At 33.5% G+C, this 25,567-nt stretch overlaps 1 protein-coding gene across 2 annotated transcripts in view; it reads left to right on the top strand.

Moving 5' to 3' along the window:
- Positions 1–25,335, top strand: part of LOC129005897 (polyamine-transporting ATPase 13A3-like) — a 53,412-nt gene extending 28,077 nt beyond the window's left edge. For both annotated transcript variants that reach the window (XM_054434936.1, XM_054434937.1), the window contains 13 exons: positions 1,239–1,454; positions 1,889–1,984; positions 2,660–2,710; positions 2,828–2,981; positions 3,651–3,778; positions 5,889–6,006; positions 6,992–7,146; positions 8,097–8,318; positions 11,406–11,612; positions 15,215–15,438; positions 16,584–16,735; positions 19,494–19,672; positions 21,643–25,335. In XM_054434936.1, the coding sequence (XP_054290911.1) occupies positions 1,239–1,454; positions 1,889–1,984; positions 2,660–2,710; positions 2,828–2,981; positions 3,651–3,778; positions 5,889–6,006; positions 6,992–7,146; positions 8,097–8,318; positions 11,406–11,612; positions 15,215–15,438; positions 16,584–16,735; positions 19,494–19,672; positions 21,643–21,780 (2,040 nt within the window). In that variant the 3' untranslated portion in view covers positions 21,781–25,335. The remainder of the gene's footprint in view (positions 1–1,238; positions 1,455–1,888; positions 1,985–2,659; positions 2,711–2,827; positions 2,982–3,650; positions 3,779–5,888; positions 6,007–6,991; positions 7,147–8,096; positions 8,319–11,405; positions 11,613–15,214; positions 15,439–16,583; positions 16,736–19,493; positions 19,673–21,642) is intronic.
- Positions 25,336–25,567: the final 232 nt, after the last annotated feature.

Consider the following 25,567-nt stretch of genomic DNA (forward strand, 5'->3'; position numbering starts at 1 on the left):
AATTGTTCTATATTTCACATAAGAACTGTATTCTTCAAAATATACCAAATATTAAATACTTATTAAACTTGTTAAAGTAATGACAGGTTTACAGGATCCCTGCATCTATTTTACTGATTTGAGTGTAGGTATTGTTTTAAAAATTTGAAGGAAATAAATATACAGTGTGTAAATTAAGTATTGAAACAAATCTTTATTTTAAAAACTGAAGTAGATAGAAATATTCTGTTTGTGGCATTAATTTTTAATAAAGGATCCGCAATTTTATATATCAAAAATATTTTTTAACTCCCCTACCAGGGTAGTGGGTAGGGGGTGACTTATTTTTTTCAAATAGCAACCCCTATTGAGTGACCCCTCATTTCAAAGGATGTGTCATAAGAAACACAATTACACAAACCCGAGGTGGATATCTCACCCCTAGTCAAAGTTGCAAGTATTCAAAAATTTGATTTATGTGAAAAAGCATTAATTTCAGAAAAAATGAAACGAACCTGTATTTTTAAACCGAAACAGATAGAAATATTCTGATTGTGGCATTGATTGTTAACAAAGGTTCCGCAATTTTTTACATCAACAATATTTTTTTACCCCTTTAACAATACATATAAGACCACAAACCACACATTGGAATGCCACAAAAAGAATATTTCTATCTATTTCGGTTTAAATAATACAGATTTGTTTCAATACTTAATTTACACACCGTATTAATCCATTAACTACAATTCCATCTTGCCAGGTTGTGTAGTTTAAGGCAAAGATTAATAAATTATGGGTGTTACATGAATGAGACGATTGTTCATTATCAAATTTAGCTGGTTAGCTGAGTGGTTATAGTGTTCACCTGGTGATCAGAAGTTTACCGGTCCAATCCTGAGAAAAGTCAGTAGGTGTATGGATTTTTGATGGTTCAAAACTGGCTTAGATTTGTTAATCATAGGGCTTTTGAAAAACTGTTGGATGGACTGATGCTTCTAGATATCTGCTGCTTTGGCAAAACCCCAACAAACAAATTTAACAAGCAAAAAAACTCCGTTAATCATCTTTGCCGTAAATCACACGCTCTCGGTATTGAAACATAATCAAAGATACCATAAAGATGAGTAAAATATGGGTATTAAATGAATATGACTATTTTATTACACACTAAGACAAGAAGTAGTCAAGTTTAATTACTCGAGTTATGTTTTAAATATGTTTACCAAAAGTGTTGCTCAGTTATATTGGTTTTGCAGACAGGAACCCTTACAGAAGAAGGGTTGGACGTACTTGGAGTTGTACCTTGTGGTAAGACAAATCTAGATGGAGACACTTTAGTGACAGATCTCTCTACACTAGATTCCAAGTCACCCCTCACTCAAACCATGGCTTGCTGTCATACACTCACCTACATTGACAAGAAGCTCTCGGGGGACCCTCTAGATCTCAGCATGTTCAGCGCTTTGCAATGGGTTAGAATTTATTTTAGAATTTAAATGGTTAACCATTTTTTTACCTTAGAGCACATGATGATTCTACAGTGTGATAGGCCGGTGCCAATGGGTTTACTCCTCTTATTCTCAGAACAATATAAGGCTTGAACTATAGTTTTGAATAGAGGGAAAGAATAAATTAAACATAAAAATTAAACTTGAAATAACAATAGATAATGTTTATAAATATTGCAAACTATCATGAAATTTTAATAATTCTGGGGCAAACCATAGGTAAAAGTGCCTCATTGAAAAAGGTGATTCTTAAACTAGAAAATAGGCTTCCATGATCAAAGTGTGTTCTTTGATCTGTGGTCTTCCCCTGAAGATCAGGATTCACAAAGGTGATTGTTGCTCAGTAAGTTAAGTGGTATCAAAAAGCTGGTACTAAAATAGGCAATGGTTGTGTACAGGAATTGGAGGAGCCTGGAGAAGATACAACCAAATATGACTTGCTGATTCCAGCAGTGGTGAAGCCAAAAAGATCATCAGCAGCCAACTCTATTGTGGTGAGTTTGAATAAGTCTTCCAGCGGGCTATCCCCCTGAGGAGGTAGTTTATCACTAAATAATGTGTTAGTAGTAGTTTACGCATCAATTGTGCAAAGATAGTGTTAACGACACAAAAAAAACTTCAACGAGTGTTGTTAACACTATTTACCCGAGTTGCGTACACTACTTTACCTACGACAGTGTTTTGATTACTAAAAATCACTACTCAAAACTTCTAAGAGAGGTTATGTTTTTGTTTCATAGCCACTGACGGTGATGCAACGAAACATTGTAGCAAACACGAATTGCACCACTCAACAATTAAATTGGTCTGAACAGGTGATTAGTTGAAGTTCAAATCATTACAATTTTACTTCTTCTCTCTCAATTCTTGCTCATTGGTTCGTTACCCGTGTTGTTATGAGTAAAACTATGCTGTTATGAAAGTAAACAGCAATGCTGTTATGTTGAAACTTTTCAATTCTAAGAACTGAACCGAAACAGCTACTTTAAAAAACGGTTGGAGGTTAAATGATTTTAATGCCTCTAGGAAGTTTATACAAATTTTTTGTAGCTCAATCTTTGTTATTTTTTTATGTTTAACTGTCCCAACACTTTTTTCACCCTGTATACCTAAGCCTAACATTAACTATATAGTTTATATTATACATTAATGTTTACATATTTTTCCAGATACTTGATGAAATGCTTGACAACCTTGACGAGGGGGAAACTATTTTTGAGGTAAGCATCAAATAAATGTTTGAATTTCAATCACATTGAAACTAGTATTACTACTTTATTCAAAACATTCCAAATAAGTGGTACTAGTATTTTATTCTATTGTGTGTTTTATTTCAGATGCCTTATGAAATAGGTGTAGTGAAGCAGTTTCCATTCAACACCACCTCCATGACGATGACTGTCATTGCCAGAGTCCTCGGCTCCAATCACATGACCGTGTTCACTAAGGGTGCTCCCGAGAGTATAGTCAACATCTGTCTTCCCAGTTCAGGTAAATATGAATTTGTAAAAACATTATACGAAGAAGTACACATTGCACTGAGTTCAAATTCTTTTAAACTTAAGAGGCGACGTTTTACATAATTTGATACATTTTGCAATTTTTTTTAAACTTTTTTAGTTAGAGGTCCCCTTATAGAATTTTGCATCTAAGGTTTAGCGTTTCAAAAATACAACAAAAACTAGTTTAGCTCCAATTTTATGCCAAAATCTTTGTTTAGTTAAATTTATGAAGGTATAAACCCGTACCATATCTTTATCACTGCAATGTTTGAGTTTTTGTAAATTACACTCACAAAAATTTATTCTCCAGGGTTTAGGTGTTGCAATGCACTGATAATTTAAGAGGACTTAATTTAATTCAACAAGGAAGAATTTTGATCATCCTAGGTGGATCTACTTTGTGGCACATTATCCACAAACTGAAACGCACAACTAAGCCCATGAAAATACCACAAGTATTAACTTACTAGTTCAATAACAATATTGAGATATTTGATTAAGTAATTTTTCCTAATGGCAACTTCAAGGAGGCGTAAATAGTAAATTCAAAGTTTGTTGCTTTCCAGTTGCCTGTGGTACCTTACCCTCAATTACTTCGTTTAGTCGAGGTCTTCCTACATATATTTGATACATTCTTAATCTCCTTGGTTTGTCACAGTACCTGATAACATTGAGACAGTCTTGTGTGAGTATACTGCTCGTGGTTACCGTGTGATAGCCCTAGCATACAACAAGCTGCCTCGCAAATTTACCTGGCTGCAAGCTCAACGATCCCAACGACATGAGGTATGTACTTTAAATTTAAAAAGGGTTTGAATACTCTCTTTTAGGCTATCCATCTAAGATAATCTTATTTAATATTATTCGGCGATCGGAGGCTAATATCTACAGTTATTAAAATACTACAGATAGTTCAGCAAAGCACTCAGGAGATAAATATTGATTTCCGTTGTAATTTCACATCAGTGTAAAAGATAACTTTGGTAATAAGATTCAACACCCTTTGTTTAGAGTAAAGCAGTAAAGTTTTGTTTTGTCTGGAATTATGTGCTACCCAGTATTTAACCTGTACTACTGATGCCCTAGAAGAAATGATCTCAGAGATCCTTTTGGCTTTTGAAGGCGGAAGTCTTGCCCAGATCACTGCCTGTGATCTGAGCAAGGCTTTCGATTGTGTTGATCACCAAATTCTTTTAAATAAGCTTAATCACTATGGCATCGGTGGTGTTCAACTCAAGTTCTTTGAATCATATCTGAGTGGGAGAAGTCAATATGTTGATGCAGGTGGTAATGTGTCAAACTGTTCTGAAGTGAACACCGGAGTGCCACAGGGTTCAGTGATTGGACCACTACTTTTTATTCTGGTAATTAATGATATAGCTAGCAATATAACCAACTCATCAACTATTATATTTGCTGATGATACTAGTTTTTTAAGTGTCCATTCAGATTATGACCATCTCAAATCAACAATTGAACAAACTTTAGATAAAGCTAAGATGTGGTTCAGCTCAAATAACCTCCTTTTAAACCTAGAAAAAACTCAAAATCTTCTTTGTACTCTAAGGGCCAACAACCAGGATCAGAAAACAAATATTAAAATTCTAGGAGTTGTAATTGATAGTACTTTATCTTGGGAAAAACATGTTGAGTTAGTATGTAGTAAACTATCTAGAGTCACCTTCTTGCTCAAATCACTGATGGATATTGTACCTGAGTCATAGAACAGCTTATTTCGCATTTTTCCAGTCAGTCATAAATTATGGCCTAATTCTTTGGGGAAATAGTGCCCATATAGATCAAGTTTTGTTAATCCAAAAAAAAGCACTTCGTATTTTGAATAAGGTTTCTCTTGAAAAAAATGGAAAGCTTAGGCATAAACCTTTGTTTAAAAAATGTAAAATTCAAACTGTGATAAATTTGTATATATTTGTTTGCTTGGTGAAGGTGAAAAAAGATTTTAATTTAGGTTTATTAGTTTTAAGATCAGATATCCATAGCCATAATACAAGAAACCAATCTATGCTAGACCTGCCATATACTAGGTTAAGTAAATGTCAAGATAGTTTTAATATAGTTAGTTTGAAATTATTTAATAAGTTAAGTGATAGCTGTAAATTTCTGGAGCTTAAAGTGTTTAAAAAAAGGTTGTATGACTGGCTGATCCAAAATCCTTTTTACAGCCTAGACGAATTTTATAAAGAGCATTCTGTTAATTTTTAAATCAGTATTATAGTTATAAGCCTATCTGTTACAAATTGTATGTTATGTATTTTTTTATTTATTTTGCATGTAAAATGACACTGTCTATTGCATGTATGTAATGCTGAAAGACAATAAATGATGATTCTGATTCTGATTCTGATATCCTAATTTTCTCTACAACATTATTGAACAAACTTCTGAGCCTGAGCTCATAGTATTTTGTAATAACGCTTTTGCTTTTAACTTTTGTAAAAAAAGTACCCTCGGGGGAAATCTGGGATATGTTATTATTCAAATTTTTTATCCAAGAAGACCCTGTAGTCACAGTGGGAGTCTTAATATTATTTTATTAATTATTGACAATGTCATAAAACAGTTAAAATTATAACTCAGTCAGTTAATGAATACAATATAGCTAACGACAGAAAAGGAGACATGATGTTACACTACATATTTTAAATATTACAACCAAATAATCTTATTGTTAAGAAAAATTCAAGGCATTTGGAATGAACTACAAACCAATATTATTAGTCAATAAGCTGATTTCCCAATGCAAATCTTATGGAAATTACAAGTTACTAGTTACAACTTGTAACTTGTACTTCGTTATGAAACAGGCCCCAGATCATAAAAATAATTTGCATATGTTTTCAGTCTATTGTATAGTATTCATTTTCTACTCTTTTAGGTGGAAAAAGATCTCACATTTCTTGGATTACTTTTGATGCAGAATACTTTAAAGCCCAAGTCCAGGCAGGTTATCAGTGAACTGCAGAAAGCAAGGATCAAGTGTGTAATGGTCACAGGTAAATAAATATATCTAATTTCATCAAAAATCATCAATGTTTTACAAAGTATCAAAATAGCTAGGTATGGGTCGATTCCGCGGGAAATCAATAAAAGACTGCCGCGATCGTGGAATACAGTGCTGATGTTTCGTTACCGTGGGGGTTATTCGGGGTTTTGTCGTGACCACGGGAGACAATGACGATGTCTACACGTGAACAAAATGTTATCGCGATCGGCGAAGACGATGATGTTTTCTTTACCGTGGGGGTTATTCAGAGGTTTGCCGTGACTGCGGGAGACAATGATAATGTCTACATGCCGCGGGAAATGTTCTTAACATAATGGAATCGGAATCGAGAATCAATATCAAAAAATCAAAACACTTGGAATTGAAAAATTTCTGGAACTGACCCATCACTAAAAATAGCATATTAAATAGCCTTCCCCACTAACAATAAAGTAGATGCTTGTTAATCTGAATCTTTCAGGACTTCGAAGTATCTGGATGATTAAAAATGCTGGATTACTGAACTTCTTTTAAAATCAGCCGTTGTTGCATGACTAGCAAAAATACTCCTAATTATAGGTTGTCAAAAGGGAATCATTGGCCGACAGGCCAATATTGCAGTGTTTTAATTGTGCTTCATCTTATTTGGGTAGAAATATAAATTGCCAACAATAAAAAAAAAATTATGTAATGTAGGTATGATGATTGTAAATAGACAAATAAAAAATAAAACACCTCCAAATTCAATCTAGGGCAACTAACGTTTGCCTTTTGTTCCTTATACTTACCGTGCTCGACTGCTAATCGCACATGACTCTGTGCTAAGCTATGGCTCAAAGTGCTAAGAGATGGCTTATACCAAGTTAGCCTTTTTCACCATGATTTGTTAGTTTCGGGTATTTTTCATTTTAACTGATAAGAGACATTAAAAGCCTGTTATGAGATTTTGTTTTCAAGTCACTTGTTATTATTAATAGAATGTTTTTCTTTTACAGGAGACAATCTACTGACAGCTGTTAGTGTGAGTAGAGAGTGTGGAATGTTACCAAGGGATTGTCCTCTCTCATTGGTCACTGTTGACCTGAAAAATGACCCTGAAAACCCTGTCATCCGACTGAAATCACTTTCCATATTGACTTCGCCAGACTTTGTAAGTTTTGTTTTGTGTTTAATTTATAGTTCATTCATAAAAGGTCTCTTGAACTTTATATTGAACCAGGTTATGTAACTAATAAAGCTTTGGTTACAAAGAAATAAACATTTATATCTTGTTACACTGTTTACTCAATGAAACATAAAAAATATCTATTGCAATTGCAAGCATCTTTTGACTGACAAGATATGGTAGGTTGTAATTTCAAAGCAATATGAAACTGTTGTTGTACTGTGTTTCAGTTGTTTGAATCGGTAATTGATTAATTATTTGCCAAAGTAGACTTCCATAACACAACACACAAAACTTTCACAATAACATTACAGTAGAGTCCCGCAAACTCGGCATTCAATAACCTGGCAGTCTGGATAGCTTGAACATCACCTGGCTCAGAAAATTAGTGATATTTTGAGTCCGAGTTAAACATGGACTCAAGCCAGTTCAAGTAAAATCATTCACAACTCGTACCAAGGATTTTTTGTACTGTATCTAAAGACTTAATACTGACTTTTAATATAAAAAAAGAGGTTAAAAAGCTTAAAAATTGTATTGTCCTTATTTTAACCCTAGTTCCCGATAACCTGGCATTTCACAAACTCGGCACCCTTCCAGTCCACATTACGCCGAGTTTGCGGGACTCTACTGTAATATGATATTTTCCCTAAATTGGGGCTTCCTTAGAAGGGACTGATAGAATGGCAGTTAACAAAACTTTCACTGAGATAGTCCACACACATATGGTACCATTCTACTACTACTGTAATTCCTTCTGAAAAAGCCCCTTGTATGGGCAAAATATGAAATGGATTGTGATCTTTTTGTGCTGTCAACTTGGTGGAACTCTTTTTGGGTAGGTAAATTAAATTGTTGTAGTTCCTTTTCTTCAATGTTTTCCCCCAACCCAGTAATTTTTCATCCAAAAACTAATTTATTATTCATGTTTCTAGGTAGATATACTGTCCATGGGCCCATCTTCAGGGTATCTTGCCATAGATGGCACTAACTGGTCTTTACTAAGGACCCATTTCCCCTCCATGGTGGGGGTGATTGCCACCAAATGTATTGTGTTTGCTCGAATGTCTCCTAACCACAAAACTCAACTTGTCGAAGTCCTTCAGTCGATGGATTATATTGTTGCCATGGTTGGAGATGGGGCAAATGATTGTGGTGTAAGTTTTTTACAATTTTGAAATCTCTTAGTATACTTTTAGTTGTAAAAATGCATTGTCTATAACGGTATTCACTGGATATGGATAGTTGTTTTGCCCTATGTCCCAGAGGTACCATCTGCTTTTTTCAGGAGCTGTTTGTAGGTGCTGTTTTTGTGTGTACAATCCCAGGCTAATACATGGCAAATATAAAGTTATTGTAAAAACTTTAAACATTGCAAAATAAGTTTTTTTACGTGGTTGCAGAAAGTGAGGTTAGAGTACTTACAAATATCAAAAGGTGTAAATCGTCATATTGTACAAAACTGTGTATGCTTGTTATGTGTATTTAATGTATTTTACAACAAGAGTTTTACCATGTGATAAGCTGGGACAATACATGCTAAATGTACCCCTGGGACACAGGAACAAATATTGTCCACATCTAGTAGAGAAAATAATTATATTAGCTGTTATAGACAGTGAGTTTATGCTACTTATATTATCAACTCCTGGTCGCCAGTTGTGTACTGTATTGAAATATTCCATTATACATGCCAGTATTATATTTAGAGTAGATAATTGGTATAAAATTTAGTTTACAAGGGAGTAAATGCTCACATGGATTTTTTTACCCTAGAGATAGATAAATCAACTACTTAAGCTCTACAACTCATGTACTGAAAACAGCCGTTTTTATACAGTAAGATTAAACACCAATTTTATGTACCCAAAAGATTATTGCTACTATATCACCTGATTGTTTCAGATCCCTAAAAGTGTAGGAAAATTAAATTCAAACAAAGCACAAGTGACTTATTTATGTTGATTGTTGAGTGTGACAGATTGTGTGAAATAGTTTATTACGTTACTAGTCCTGAAAATAAGTGTTTACCGGACGAGTGTGGTCGTTCCCGTGCGAGACGAAGTCGAGTACGGGATTACCATACGAGTCCGGTACACACATTTTGGACGAGATACGTACGATAGTTTACGCCATACTACTTAATTCGTACGAATCCTTATATATTTCAAACCACTAAAGGACTAAACATCACCAGTCATAACCTCTAAGAGAGGTTATGTTTTTGTTTATAACCAATCATTGCCACGCAAATACAGTATAATCAGCTGATTGGTGTCCGGTAAAACTCATTGCAGAACAGTATTACGCAATGAAACCCCATTTGAATAAGCTGGCGGCAAACAGCTGTTTTCTGGACTAAATCCTTGCGTGGGAAGTTCGTCAAAATAATGTAGTGTGGCGTAAATATATAAATATATTTAGTTCTTACCATCTGCAATCCAGAGGTAAAACTGCACTACGGCTGTTCTTTTCAGCTGTTCCAGACATTCAGTTACCTCCTGCAGTGACAAGGATTGAACAGTTGGTTGCCAATTTTTATGTTGTGCACATACTCTAATCGTTTTCATGTTGTGTGTCCCTTTTTATATGTAGGGGAGAGTGGGGTACATTTGAACACTTTTTAAACTTTAATTTTTTAATAGGTGAACTTATGTGTTTTTGATAAAAACATTATTACACTTTGTTGTAAAATAATGTTAGCTTTAATTTAGTTATTTTTTAAGCCCTCCAAGTTAACAATATCTGTTTTCGCAAAGGTATGCAAATCGTTCAAAAGTACCCCACTGGTGGGGTACTTTTGAACAAGAAGTGGGGTACAATTGAACACACTAATTAAGTAAAATGAAAATTTGTATTTCACAGAAATTGTTATGCATTTGAGTTGATAAAAGCAGTTCTAATTTCTATTGGAACTAATTCTTCATTTAATGTTTTAGATTCACATTATTTGTAGCTAAATGTTGCAAAGTTAATATCAAAATTACATTCGTTCGCTGCAAGTGCAGTTCTCACACTCATTGTTGGTTGAGGAAGCTTATGGTATTAAATTATTATTATTCATTACTGTCTTGTATAGAAAATAAATATAATCAGTTGGGGGTACATTTGAACAACATGCTTACCAGAGGAAAACATGGTGTTCAAATGTACCCCTCAGACTCCTGTTCAAATCTACCCCACTAGGCACCATCTTACAAAAAGTTAAATTATGTTTTCTTGAATTGTAATTTATCAATGTGAAATGCATAATTGTATCTAAATATGTATAAGCCATAAGGTAAATGGATCAAACTTATCTGTAATGTAATTTTTCTGTGGAAAATTTACAAATCCCTACTGCTAAAAAAGTTTTTTTGTGGCGCTCTAAAACTCCTTTTCCCAACAACAAACTAAGATCTGATTAGAAATGGAGGGAGATGAAAGCAACCTGTTGTCCTATTTGAGGGCTACATTTTACAGCTGGTCTAATGGCCTGTGAGTATAAAAATGACGGGAAATTTAAACCGTTCAAATGTGCCCCATGTTCAAATGTGCCCCACTCTCCCCTAATTTGTATTTAACCTCTGGTCGACTCAATGCAGATTGAGACATTTTGTGATAAATGTAATCATGCTTTACAGTAGACTCCGTCTTATCCGGACTCCTCAGGACTGAGGCCAGTCCGGATAACGCTTTTTCCGGTTAAACTGACGTCCCCAAAAACTCGTAAAAACGGACCATTTAAATGCGTATTTGACTTAAATTTAGGAGAGCAATGTATTTAGACACATGATCACTGGTCTCAAATCTTTCCCACGAGAACGGTCGTTTCAGTACCGCCCACTTCCTGCCGATCTAGTCCGGTTAAACTGATGTGCTGATAAAAAATTGCTCGGTTAAAGAGATGTCATTTCCGCCGAGTGTAGTCCGGTTAAACCGATGTCCGGTTAAAAGGTGTCCGGATAAGAGGGAGTCTACTGTACCATTACACACCCGTTGATGTAAGTTATCTCTGAAACGGCCATAGTGCAGTTTTATTTCTGTATTGTAAAAATGGAAATAACTATACCCTTAGCAATTTGGGAGTTATTTTACCTGGCATTCAGGGGAACTCTCATATTGCTAATAAGGGTGTAAATATATATGTGTGACATGATATGTCCTTTGTGACATGTGTCTTAATTTATGCAGAAGCCAAGACCTAATTTATGTATATGAATCCAAACAAATGTAACAATTAATTGTTCATTTATCTACCGTAGGCTCTGAAGGCAGCGCACGTGAGTGTGTCTCTATCTCAAGCAGAAGCCTCTATAGCCGCTCCCTTTACTTCACGACGACAAGACGTCACTTGTGTTCTAGACCTCATGAAAGAGGGAAGATGTGCCTTAGTCACCAGTTTTGGCCTTTTCAAGTACATGGCTACTTACAGCTTGATCCAGTTTATGTCTGTGCTCATTCTGTATAACGTAAGTGTTGGCTTATTTCTATTAATAAGATTTTTAAACACTAATAATTTTTTGTCTGTAGTAACTTATTAGTAGGATAAGTATACTACCACGTAAAATAAACTGAATGAAATATTTATTATTATTTATTATAAATTTATAACTAGATATACATACACTAAAATTATCGCATAACCATGGCTGCCTTTCAATCTAAAAATGTTATACTTAGTAAACTGTTTTATCCCAAGTCTTTTGTTTTGTTTTTCTTTATGCGTATTATTAAAAAGGGTAAATAAATATATTTCTTTTTTATTAACTATGAAGTAAAGGGTTTTCCATAAATAACGGATAATTTTTAAACATTTTTATGTCAATCAGCTGTTACTCGTATCTTTATCTTTATCATCATCTTTATTTCATAAAATGTACAGATTGGTACACAAAATTGTGTCAAAATAAGTTTTCTTACCTAGATTGTTAAAACTAGTGATTTTACAGTTGTCCAAAACAGAAAATATATAAAAATTAATGACCTTCAATTGATATTCCTTTCTCTAAACAATTAGCCCAGCTGATTAACACGTAAAATGCAAATTAAAGTAACAGAAAACAAACATGATAGAACAATCAATGGAGATAATGTTTATGTTTTAAAGCGATTTTCAGTTACACAAATTTCTTGAATGGAGTATAATGCTGATTCAATTAAAAATCTGTAAAAGGTGGTGTAAAAATTAGTTTCCTAAATTACTAGTTTTTTTCTTATAAAATTCCAAATTGTGCTCTTCTACCAATCGGTGGGATCTTGTGTCATATTTATGAACGGTTACCTATTGCAATTTTATCGTTCATAAAAAAAATTTAATTGATTCATAAATGAAAAGACTGTAGACTGTGAATATTTTATGTATACAAAAGACTTGCCTTACCGAGACTGTTGATCTTAAATTCAACATTATCCTCAATGCCCTTTTTTGCTGGAGCAAAACTCTGTCCATGTTTTTTTTTTTTTTCGTGGTAGATCCATAGACACAAATTCCATAGGCAATATTGGAATGAATTAATGCGTAATAGACTGCTTTTAACGTTTCGATATTACATGATGTAGCAATTTTCTCAATGCGTAAGGGCTGCTGGATGTTATTCGAATACGATTGTTAATATGATTATCCCATGCCAGATTTGCATCAGTAATTAAACCTAAAAATTTTGTGCAGTATAATTGGTTCAATACTTGATTATTGCTTACTTGAATATTTCAATACTTTGATTATGCTTGATTATCGTAGAATGTTTATTGTTGTATTAAACAACAACAAATGCCATGCCATTTGAGTAATCATAGATCGTTGGACACACTGTGCATTTTGCATTGAAGCCTATTTTAATTATAAGTGACATAATAAAGGCGCCCCAGAAGGATTTTGCCTTTAATCAGCTGAAAGAGTCTTTGACAAAACATCAGGCGTAATCTAGGGTCCCCTTGATTGAGCTTCTGTGCAACAACCATTTTGTAGGGATGAAAATTCAAATCGTCATGTAAAATGTAATGTAAACTGGTCCTAGAAACACCTAAAGCAACAGAATGTTTTTTTGTTGATCTTTTTGGACTTCGGAGAACAGGTTCCCGATCTCTTGTAATTTTCTCATCTGTACGTACGGACTTTGACCTCCCCGGAGGTTTATTCTTGAAAAAAGGTCCCTAATTTCTTAAATTAAACACCCACTTATTGAAAGTATTCTTAGAGGTAACTGCACCATGACGACGGATGTTGAAATGATTTCGAAATAACCGCTGAGTTACAATCACAGACTCGTTATTTTTTAAATAGGCTTCAGTGCAAAAGGTACGGTATTGTCCAACGATCCATGAATTCAAATGGCATGTCATTTGTTGTTGTTTAATACAACAATGAAAATTCTATGCGTAACAACAGCTGATTGACACTTGTTTAAAAAATATCCGTTATTTATGGACCACCCTTTATTACAAATAAGCAAACAGAAATTGTGATCTGTTTGTTTGATTATTGTGTTTAAGAATCTTCACAGTGGGTTTTGTATCAAAAAGTGACAGGTTTAACATGTTCTTCTTATCATAGAAAATTTCAAAAATATGTTTACAATATTATATAAAATACTGTTATCATAAAAAAATAGCTTTATCTATCTTGACAAATAAATTTATAGGTTGTTTGTTAACTATAACTAACTCACAAGTCAAAATATGTCATTACCGTTTTAAATCCATGCTAAATAAAATATGTATGTGTATTTTCTACATGGTAAGAAAAAAGAGGAACAGCACATTCCCCAGGATAGTGCATTTCCAGTAATCAATATACAACAACAAAAACTTATAATTAATTGTTCTAATCTCATCTGCCCGTTATCAATTACCATAGATTTAGTCCGTGAGGTGATCTAAAGGCAGTCAAATATTGTTACAGTTTACAGGGTGTCTAGTAGTCGGGAAAATCGGGAAAGTCGGGAATTAGTATTGAATTTCAAAATGGTCTTGAAAGTCGGGATTTAGTCTTAAATTTGATTTCAAAGTCGGGAATTTTCATGATTTTGCCGCGATCGTCGTCTTGCGTTTACGTAACCGCAAAAGCCAATGATGATGTCTACACGGCCTCGGGAAATGTTCACGATTTTGCCGCGATAGTGGACGACGACGATGACGTTTCCGAAACCACGAGAGACGACGATGACGTTTCTGTGACAGCGGGAGACTACGATGACGTTTCCGTGACCGCGGGAGACGACGATGACGTTTCCGTGACAGCGGGAGACGACGATGATGTTTCCGTGACCGCGGGAGACGACGATGATATCTGCTCGGCCGCGGGAAATGTTCATGATTTTGTCACGATCGCGGACGACGACGATGACGTTTCCGTGACCGCGGGAGATGACGTTGACGTTTCAGTCACCGCGGGAGACGACGATGATGTCTACACGGCCGCGGGAAATGTTCATGATTTTGCCGTGATCGCGGACGATGACGATGACGTTTCTGAGACAGCGGGAGACGACGTTGATGTCATTGATGTCTACAAGGCCGCGGAAAATGTTCATGATTTTGCCGTGATCGCGGGCGACGGCGATCACGTTTCTAACCACTGCAGTCAATGATGATGTCTAAACGTACGGCACGTGGAAGATTTCATGATATAAAAAAAAACAAATTTGCTAGTTAGAATTTTTTATTGCTGCATTATTTCTTTACTTGAAAACACCACATTATCATAATACTACTTTATGACAAAGACAGGGGTTGGTGTAGTATTATTCAGAAAATTTTGTTAAGCTATAAAAATTGGTATCGGTATCAAGAATCGATACATTTTGGCATCAACACGCACTAATTGTTGAAAAAACTAGTCTTGAAAAATTTGGAATTAGTCTTGAAAAGTCTGGAATTAGTCTTGAATTTTATAATGAAAATAAACTAGACACCCTGAGTTTAAGTCGCATGGAAAAACCAGTGGCCAAGATAGTGTAGGCAATCTCAAACCAACACTGAGCTATCGTATTTGATGATGTACCTAAATTTATCAACAATCGAATTATTTGGTTACAAAATACAAACTATATACATTTGTGTTATTTTCCAGAGTGCTGTTGAGCTCAGCAATATAGAGTTCCTTTATGTTGACTTGGTGATCACCACGAGTTTGGCGTTCATGATGGGACGAGCGGGGCCTGCGAAGTTCCTGGTGCCTCATCGCCCCGTCATGAGTCTTGTGGCCCCCGCCAATGTCATTCCTCTTCTGCTACACATCACTAACTTGTGTGTCATCCAGATCCTGTCTTTGTACATTCTGCAGGCTCAGCCTTGGTATGAACATTTTTGTAGTATAAAATAGTTTAAACGTTTGGTGTTCATAATTTTCAATTTCAATTTCAATAGGTGAGTTCAAAGTAAATCTAGTTTAGTCTCATCATAGCTCTTCTATTGGGTTTATAATTTATATTAGAGTCTCAACTATCCAACCTACACCAGTACAGCAAGGTTGGATGCCATGTTTTTTGGAAGGTCGTATGACACAGAAAATAGTAAAAACCATTGAAAAATGTGTTAAAAGTCATTAAACACTTTTGATACACCTTTTTACACTTCCTCCTTATTACACTTTACTTGACGAACCTATTTCTTGGCTTGAGGTTTTTCCATTGAAACCTTTAACTTATTCTGTCATCACAAATAACAGTTTTTAGGTTCTGACTCACAAGTAACAGGTTTTAAGTTCTGGCGCCAGATTTTATTTACTGATTTCCAAATAAAAATAAACCCCAAATACTTGTGTAAATGCATCAAAAAGATCATTCGGGATAAAACAAGATTTTCCATTACAATAAAGCAGAATTGTCTCCAGACAGGAAGTGAGATCTTTGTTTGTGGTCACGTGGAAACACTGCTAGAAAAGCCAGACAATCTATGATTGGATATTCGGGACTCTATTGTGTAGTTATGTTTCAATACAGTGAGTTATGAAGTAACTAAGATTACCTCAGCATAAATTAGAATATTATACAAAGAAAACCACTTATGCAGGATTGAAATTGTTGCAATATTTACCAATAAGCATCCGGCAGGAGACAAATTTCAAAAAATTCAAAAAACTTTTAAAAGATTTCTTATTAAAAAATCTTTTTTATTCATTACAAGAATTTGTAGATAAAAAAAAGTATTTAATTTGAAATTCCATTTACTTTTTGTAATGGACATTTGCGTAGATTTATGTTTTAATGTATATGATTTATATATAGATTTTGACTCTATTCAGATACATGTATGTTTTATATATGTTATAATATTGAATAAAGACTATTTGAATCTTGAATCTTGAACTACAAATACTTTACAAATTATTAGACTTTCACTTTCTTTTAAATAATGTGTGTTATGTGTTTTATTGTTTTATTGTTTTATTGATGTTGTATGATTGTTGCCTTACACTAATGAATTTTATACATGTGAAGGTATGTTCCTGTCAATCCTGAAGTGGAAAACGGAGGTGCTGTAGAATCATGGGAAAACACCGTGGTCTATACAATCAGCTGTTTTCAATTCTTCATCCAAGCTTGTGTTTTCTCAAAGGGCAAACCTCATCGGCAGCCATTCCACACTAACTGTTAGTATATTACAGAGTTTTATACCATTCATAAAAAAAATAATTGGTACTATTACCATAAATATAGGGAAACATCCTTAAACCCCTACTTATTTCTGCAAATAATATGTATTATGTTTTATATTTGGGCGAATACAATTTTATTATACAATTAAATGTTATGCAATTTATAAAAATTATACAATTACAATGTTAGTATACAATTTTAAAGCTTTTTAACAATAATCCTCCTATATTTTTATAGCCTCGTAAATTAAGATTTTCCGATATGACTAAGAATGTCTATTTTTTTTATTGAACTAGGAACTTTTCAATTGATTCAATCACAGAAAGGTACTACATCATGCTTTGAAAGAACATTCTTAACAGTATTCTATACCCTTAATCCTTATTCTACAGTACTAGATTAATGTGAACTGATATTTATATTTTAATTTTGTTTTGTACATCTGTCATGGTCAAAGAGGGTGTCCACCGACCTGGAAAACCGGGAATTATGCGTGATTTTCGTCTTTGACCTGGAATTTCAATTTGCCGCGATCGTGCATGCCGACGACGACGTTTCCGTGACTGCTGGACATCATGTTGCTTGATGATGTCCAAACTCCAAACGGCTGCGGTATTATATAATGATTTTTCCACGATCGCACATGACAATGATGGCGTTTCCAAGACCGCAGGAGATGACGATGACGCTTCTGTGACCGTGGGAGACGACGATGACGTTTCCGTGACCGCGGGAGACGATGACTTTTCCGTGACTGCGGGAGACGATGATGATGTCCAAAAACTATTGCTTGACGATGATTACAGCGAGAAATTATTAGAATTAAGCTACAATCGCCAAAGATGATGATAACTTTTCTGGGATTGCGGGAGACGATTATAATCAGTCTGTTACCCTTGAACAATATTAGGATTTTGTCACGACCACGGAAGACAGTGGTGATGTTTCCGTTACTGAGGGAAATATTCAGGATTTTGCAGTTATCACGGAAAACGATGATGATATATCATGAAAACGATGATTATCACGGATCATCTATAACAGTGGTAGATGATCATGCGACCTCGAGTTTAGCTCGACCGAAAAATTTCAAATTGGCACTCTTCTTGAAAGTTTTATTTTTATATTTTTTGTAATTTGTTCATTTACCTTTAACATGCTATTTATTTAATGTGTTTAGAAGAGTTTAACTAAAAACTTTAATTGGCTATGTGAGATTTTGGGTATTTATGAATTATTATTTTTGTAGGCCACTTGAAAAACAACCCATACCTCCAAGATACATACTATATAAAAGTACATAAAGGCAGGGGTTGGTGTAGTAATCCTTACAGAAAATTTTGTAAAATTAAAATTATCAGTACTGTATTAAGAATCTATTTTTCAGGTGTTGGTACGTAGATTCCATAAATCATTCGATAAATTTTTGTATTGACATATCACTATTTTTAAGAAGTTATTGATAAATTGCAGGTTTAAGAATTGGTTTTTAGTTTTCTATTTAATCAGTAATATATAGAAATTGCATACTTATGTCAGGCAATATTACAGTTATCATAAATTGTGTTACATTAACTGAGAATGTTTTTTTTCCGATAACTAAAATAGCCAACTGTGTTAGCGCTAAAACAGCATTGCGGGAGTTGGCGCAAAAACGCGTTGGAAAGTTTAGTATGTTAAGTACGGCCTGAACTATCTAGAATTACTCATGAATTTTTTCTGATTGGCCTGGTGGACACCCTGTCAAATAAAATCCTTTATACATTACAATGTTATTCAAACTCGATTTTTCTAGGGAAAATTTTAATCTTAGAAGTCTAAAGAAAGACTGAGAAACCTAATATTATCCTTATGTAAAAATAAAGGACCTCATGTAAAGGATATTTAACCCTTCCCAAGTGGCGGCTGCGGGGCAAAGCACACCTACTCACTACGCGATCAATAATTTGTTTGAGGTTAAAACCATCATGATGGTCATTTGATGGTTAAAGTTGATTATAAATATACCTTTTTTTATAAAAATAATTTTTTTACAAGTTGTATGACCATAATTTTTGCAGTGTACGTCCAATGCTCGCTAAGGAATGCATTGATCCATACATATATATATATATATATATATCTATGTCTATCGCCTGTAAACTTTGTTTATGGTAAACATTTATATAACTGTTAAACAGGTTGAAATAAAAAGTATCATGATAAGAACAATAATTATGACTTCTTTATTATATTACCAAAAGACAAAACAGACCTAGGTCTATCTAATCATAATATGCCTAGAAAAAAAAATTTTGATTCCAAACATCCAAAATAAACAAAAATAATTTTCAATAAACAATACAACACATTTCTAATTGAATGGATATATTCCACTAAATAATGTTACTTTACTAGGTTTACTTCACTCAAGAACAAGTAAACGTCTGCGCAAAACTTAACAATAACATGACTCAGCCGGCTGGTTTTGTAAACAACAGATGTTACCAGATCAGTGATGCCAACCCACCAATCAGAAATTTAATTTACCACGAAAAATAAAAAGGTTATCACAACAGTAATATTGATTAATGGCCTAAGGTAACTGTTGACGGCCAAGGAACAACTTTAAAAAACCTAAATGACGTTTACATGTTTTGGCGTAAATGTCGTACGATTGTGACCTTCAGATTGAGTTGCGTATATATACGGCCAACGCTCGATAAGAGTTAGTAGCTATTCACTGTGTAACATGTTGACTTGATGTTTTAGGGGTGTTTGGTGGCTTCGTGTTAGTCCTGACAGGGTTCACAACTCTACTGTTGATCTATCCACCCTCCATCTTAGCAGAGCTTTTTGAACTGAAACCTTGGACTCCAAACGAGGCTTGGTTTCGGGTTTCTCTCATGGCCTTGCCCCTTGTCAATACAATAATTGCAGTTCTCATAGAGGTAAGAACATTATTTAACCCTCCGAGTGTCCATAGTTTAGGCCTTAATGTCCACCTATTTTTGGCCCCTTTGCAAGGTTTTATTAAAACGGATCTGAGAAGCTTAAAACAATGTTAATTCTAATGTTCTATATACCATTTTGTTTGGAAAATCATGGGCTTCAATATTATATATAAAACATAAGGAACATTTTTTCAAAAAAAAAATTTTAGGTAAAAAAAATATAATTTTGAAAATTTTCAAAAAAAAAATAAGTTCGCGCTCAATGAAATTGTATAAATTATAGGCCTATAAATATTTGAAAATAGCCACTTTGTTCTAAATTTAATGAGGATTACAAATATATAATCATATAGCGAGGTAAGTTATCAAATAAATAAGTTATGAGCGAAAAACGGATTTCAGTACATAGCGTTTAGCTAAGAATGCATAGCCTAACCATAGCTAGGAATCTGGCTGATAATTTACATCAATATCACTACCTACTTCTTCAGGATCATCAACCAGCACTTCAAAACCACTTAAATCTTCTTATAATGCACCACGTATATCACTACTTTTGATTTTTAACACTAAAACAATGATAAACGTAATAAAACACATCAGTCATCGGTCCGGGGGAACCTAGCTGTTTACAAATACACGCACGTCAGCTGTCTGCTACAATATTTTCGGAACTAAAATGAATAGCGCTTAGAGACAGACCTCTGGAGAAAGCTTAGAATATTACGGAAAGAACGATACCTAACTCGATCCAGTTCAATCCGATTCAGTCAGTCATAGAGCCTTCGCCGTAAACGATGTTTGTGCGTCTTAAACTCGACGCGTGACCCTACACAAAGTGTGTTGTGCGTCTTAAACTCGACGCGTGACCCTACACAAAGTGTGTTGTGCGTCTTAAACTCGACGCGTGACCCTCGGAGGGTTAAAATGAGCTAATAACTGTTTTTCCCAGAGTTCATCCACAAGTAAATGTGGAAACGCATTTTGGTATGGCTATTGCTGTGGATTATGTGTTGAATGTTTACTACAATACCGTACATCTATCTAGAATTCTTTTTTTATTTCTAGGAATTTAATAAAATAAATTTCTTTGTTTAAGGAAATTTACCCTATACAATCAAAAGTTATACGGGTATGAAGCAAGTTATAAGAGAAGAAGGTATTACCTAAGGTGGCACGGTAAATCCTAGACCTGGGGCCTATTTTAAAAAAATTTGAGGTTCCAGAGGCCAAAATACGTTTAATTATAACTCATATGTGTTTTAACTCGTAAGTGTGTGTGTGTAAGTTTGTCCGTGTGTGTGAGTTTGTCCGTTAGCACGATAACTTAAATAAAAATGTTAATATTTTTATGAAATTCGGTTCAAACTTGTAAAACTACCGAATTTGGAAACCAGCATGATAGGACTACAGGAACTTAGTGTGTTAAAATAGGTTTTCCCATTTTAGACTCAGATAACATAAAATTCACTTCATAACTTTCATGACTCACTTTCTGGGTAGAAAAAAATCCCATTACTCTCCTTTAATATAATGGAAAATTGTGTTCTATCTTGAATTATATTTTTTTAGGATCTTGTTTGAATGGCTAATGTTAACGCCTTGTTGATACAGTTATTTGGGGTTGGTTTTCATCGAATAGTTTTTTCTACCATACTAATTTTGACCATACCAAAGTCAAAATACAAATCATTAAGTCATACTATCATTTTTATAAAGCATAAATTACATAAATAAGTCAAATGTACTTTAGCACCTTCTTGAAGGTAGTGAGGACAGATAATGGGACCCACAAGATATTAAATATGATGTTCCACGTAATGTTAACAGCACAACTATCTTTTATAAGATTTGTACTGCTTTACATAAACTTAAAGTCTATGTAAGCTGCATATGTCACAGTGTGCTGCACATGAAGAAAAACCTATCTCAAACTTTAATCATAACGTCTTTGGTTATGTTTGCAGAATGGAGTGGGAGAATCTAGATTGTTGAAGATAATCATACATAAAATAAACAAAAAGAAGCAGCCGAAAAACAAGTACAAACAAGTTGAGAAAGAGGGAATCTTTGGGTACCCTTATATATCTAGTGAGGTGGCTTGAATCACATCTGCCTCACCCATATAGTCATTACATCATCAAAGGCTGTGTTATTGTATTTCTATTTAGTTTAAGGTTAACTTTTCCAGTTATAAATATTGAGATTTGTAATAATGTTTTTCCATTATTTAACTATCAATGTTCCTCTATGTAGCTTTTAAAAAAGTTATATTTTAAACATGTTGTTTAATTGTCCGATGATATTAAATTAATAAGTACTTAGAAGCAATGATCCTTTATAAAAGTGTGATGAAGAATATCACTGATTCTGACTGTGTCTGATCACTGATATATGTGTTAATAATAAATGTCAGCCAATATTATATCGATTACATGATTCAAAATCATTTTAATTATAATATTTATATTAAATTATTGAACAATTAATTATTATTTTAATATTTTTAAGATTTGTATAAACTTATGTATAGTTATGAATTGATTAGCGTATAAATTAAGCTTTTAGCAGTTATTTATGTTTATTTAATTAACCCGTACTTAAAATATAATACTGCGGGTACAATGTTATTATTTGCAAGTTTAAATGTTTTTATATGTAATGTATTTTTGAAAATCGCCAAGTGGAGTCTCAGAATCAAATCTTAAGTTAGGCCTTACAGTCACATTTAATGGCCTCCATTATGAAGTTATAAATATTTCCCAAACCTAATTGTGTTTAGGTAAATGTTCTTGTTAATGACATAATTAGTTATACCAGCTAGTCTTAGCCATTATAAAGCTTCACAAAGGCATCATACTTGTTATCACAATGTACAATATATTCATAAATAGTGTAAAGTGTACTTAAACATACTATAATGTTGTCATAACTAACATTTAGTTTTGTACATTTGTATTTTTTACACACGTGTGTGCTTTGGTATATAACAGCAAAGTTTGAATAAAATATGGTTCTTCTTGTTACTGAATCTTTGGTTATTAAGATATCATTTACTCTACATTTTACTAAAATGTTTGATTTAGGGGTTATTTCATGAAAATGTGTATAGTAATATATTTGTCTGACTTAATTTGTGTTTTATCAAAATAAAAATAATGACACCTTTTTCGCTATGATTGAATAAAAAATACCAAGTGGCTGTGCTTAAACATGAATAAAGCACCAAGCCAAGTCCATTCCTATATTATGTAAAAAAAATGTTACTTAATATAAAATTAGCATTGTTTTTCTGGATGAAATGTTTAGGATTGAAAACATATCATTATGATATCACATTGTCTTGAGTTATTTTTAAAGTTCAGCTAAATTAAAATGTTTGTGTTTTAATGATATTTATCCAGCGATTTATTTTATATACTTTTTTTAATGAAATGGCGACCATACAAAGTAGGTATTTCAAGCCAAGTATGAATGGAGATTGGAGATAAGTGTAGGATGAGTAGCGTGATCTTGTAGTCTTGTTAGGGACTAAGGCCGACATATTCCTTAGACACAGCTGTTAATTAATAGCCCATACAGCTAATGGGAACTAAGGGACCTACAGTTTATAGTGGAATCCGAACCACATTTTTTTTGTATATACGAATTGGTCTAATTATCAGGATAGTACTGCGGATAGTCATAGTACTCACCCGTGCGGATGTTAATCCACACCAGGGAGTATCGCATCCACAGTGCTTGCCTATAAATATCCTCAATTCGTGACCTCATAGTAGCTGGATTACAGGACGACGCCACCCGTCCCAGTCATATATTATACTCAAATAATGTTGAATTTAAAAGTGATTAAGATTAACAAAGTTTAATTTCCTTCTGAATCCAAAAATTTCTTTTAAAAGTTAATTAAGGTTACAGTCAACAAATTAAGTATGCAATTTAGTTATCACAGTTGTGTTTTATTTCTATTAGAGTTGTTCTGAACGTTAAAAATTTTAAAATATTTGTCTTGCTATGTTCACAATGTATTCACATCTTTCCAATGCTAATTTTGTAGAGGATAAGCCTTAATTCCTCATAAGTATGATTATTCCACAAGTAAATATAACATTAATTTATTTTCCCCATAACAATCAAGGTCACATTAAATCAAGGTTTTATTGACTTAAAACTATGAATTATAAGCCTAAAATAGTTTTGACAAGATATTATGACGGATACAGGTGTAAGAAACAACCAAACCGACACAATTTTTGGAAATATTTAAGGTTTATTAGTTGTTATGAACCTTTGTTGAAATAATGTCAATGTTACTGCAACATATAAGCAACCAAGCATATCATGCTTAAGATATATTTTCATAATACATAGTGAAAAAATAATAAATAATACATAATAACATAATAATACATAATACATAATAACATAATAATACATAATACAAATGTATGAACATAATAAAAAATAACACCTTGTGCCTTTTTAGTTAACTATATTTATTTTTGCTTAGAAAAATGAAAAAAATACTCATGAAATAAAATATATTAATAGATGCTCTAAATTACTTCACATAACAGTGAAAGAAAAATTAAATAGAGGTGTATAAAACCATTCTTTTTGCTACTATAACTCTTATGACTTTTTATAAAATATACAATGCTTAGGAAGTGTTACTGTCCAACTGTTAAATAGTTCTCTGTACTAATAATTGAGTTAAGTGTGTGTTTGTTATGTAATTCGTAGGCAAAAGAAAAGTGACCATAATTTACTGACAAGCCCCATACTTTAGTATACATATTACATATTCAATGAAATATGCATTTTGGGTCCAGTTAGAGAATTTTAAAGAATCCTTACTGTTTGAGTTTGTAACAGGGGCGGCTCCAGAGGGCAGGCCAGGTAGGCCCGGGCCTACCCAAAATTTTGTTATGTGTAAATAAAGGGAAAGCATTAAAACTAATTATTTTGCATTTAAATTTTTTAATTCCTTCCTTTTTGCAGGTAAAGCCTTCAAACCTATCGTCCCCCAATCAAACTCTTTCTTGATCTTTGTCAGGCCTACCCAAAAAAAAATATTCCTGGAGCCGCCCCTGGTTTGTAAGATTGTAAATTTGTATCTGTTTCTTAAACGTTAGAATTAAGTTAAAAAAAAAATTAGCAATGTTTCTATACTGAGTTGAATGCCAGAGTGAGGCAGAACCAGGGGTGAACCAGTCAACCGCACTAAGTCTTATCCCTTGAGTCTATTGTGCGTTCTTGGAGCTGCTCGGGCAGCCAGTGATAAGGCCAGTGAGTCATACTTCTAGCTCCACTATCTCTGAGCAATATTTCTTAATTGAAGAAAATATACAAATCTGATGGTATGAATGGATGTATTTTAATCTACTGATAATTTTGATACAAAATTTGAAGCTATTTTTTATTTTTTGTTATTATCTAATATTGTGCCTTATTTTATAAGGTTATAAAAAAAATCATATGTTCACATCAAATTATAGTATACTTCTTTTTCCAATCATCCAAAATCTTATGACTTTACTAACTCTGGAGGAATTTGAAAGTGTCAAATTTTAGGTTTAGTTCATTGATTAAAGAGACAATAGCATCAGTAAGATAAGCTTTATGTATTTTTTCAGTGTTAATAAAGGGATTTGTAATAATTTGTTGTCCGTTTTTACCATTAAACCATAATCAAATGACACTGGTTCTTTTTTGTTGATGGTTAAACTGATGTTCTGAAATAATAACATAGACAGACGATATATTAGGATTGTCAGGTCTACTTTTTCTCTCATGCATCCCCACTAGCATAGCCTCCGAGGGAAAACTAAATAAAAAACAGTTAAACTTATGAAACACAGAATAAAAAAGGACTTGCAGAATAATAGAAAA

This window comes from Macrosteles quadrilineatus, unplaced genomic scaffold (assembly GCF_028750875.1).
Source record: "Macrosteles quadrilineatus isolate MER2022 unplaced genomic scaffold, UCM_ALF_1.0 Scaffold_41__1_contigs__length_1036756, whole genome shotgun sequence".
Lineage (NCBI taxonomy): Eukaryota > Metazoa > Arthropoda > Insecta > Hemiptera > Cicadellidae > Macrosteles > Macrosteles quadrilineatus.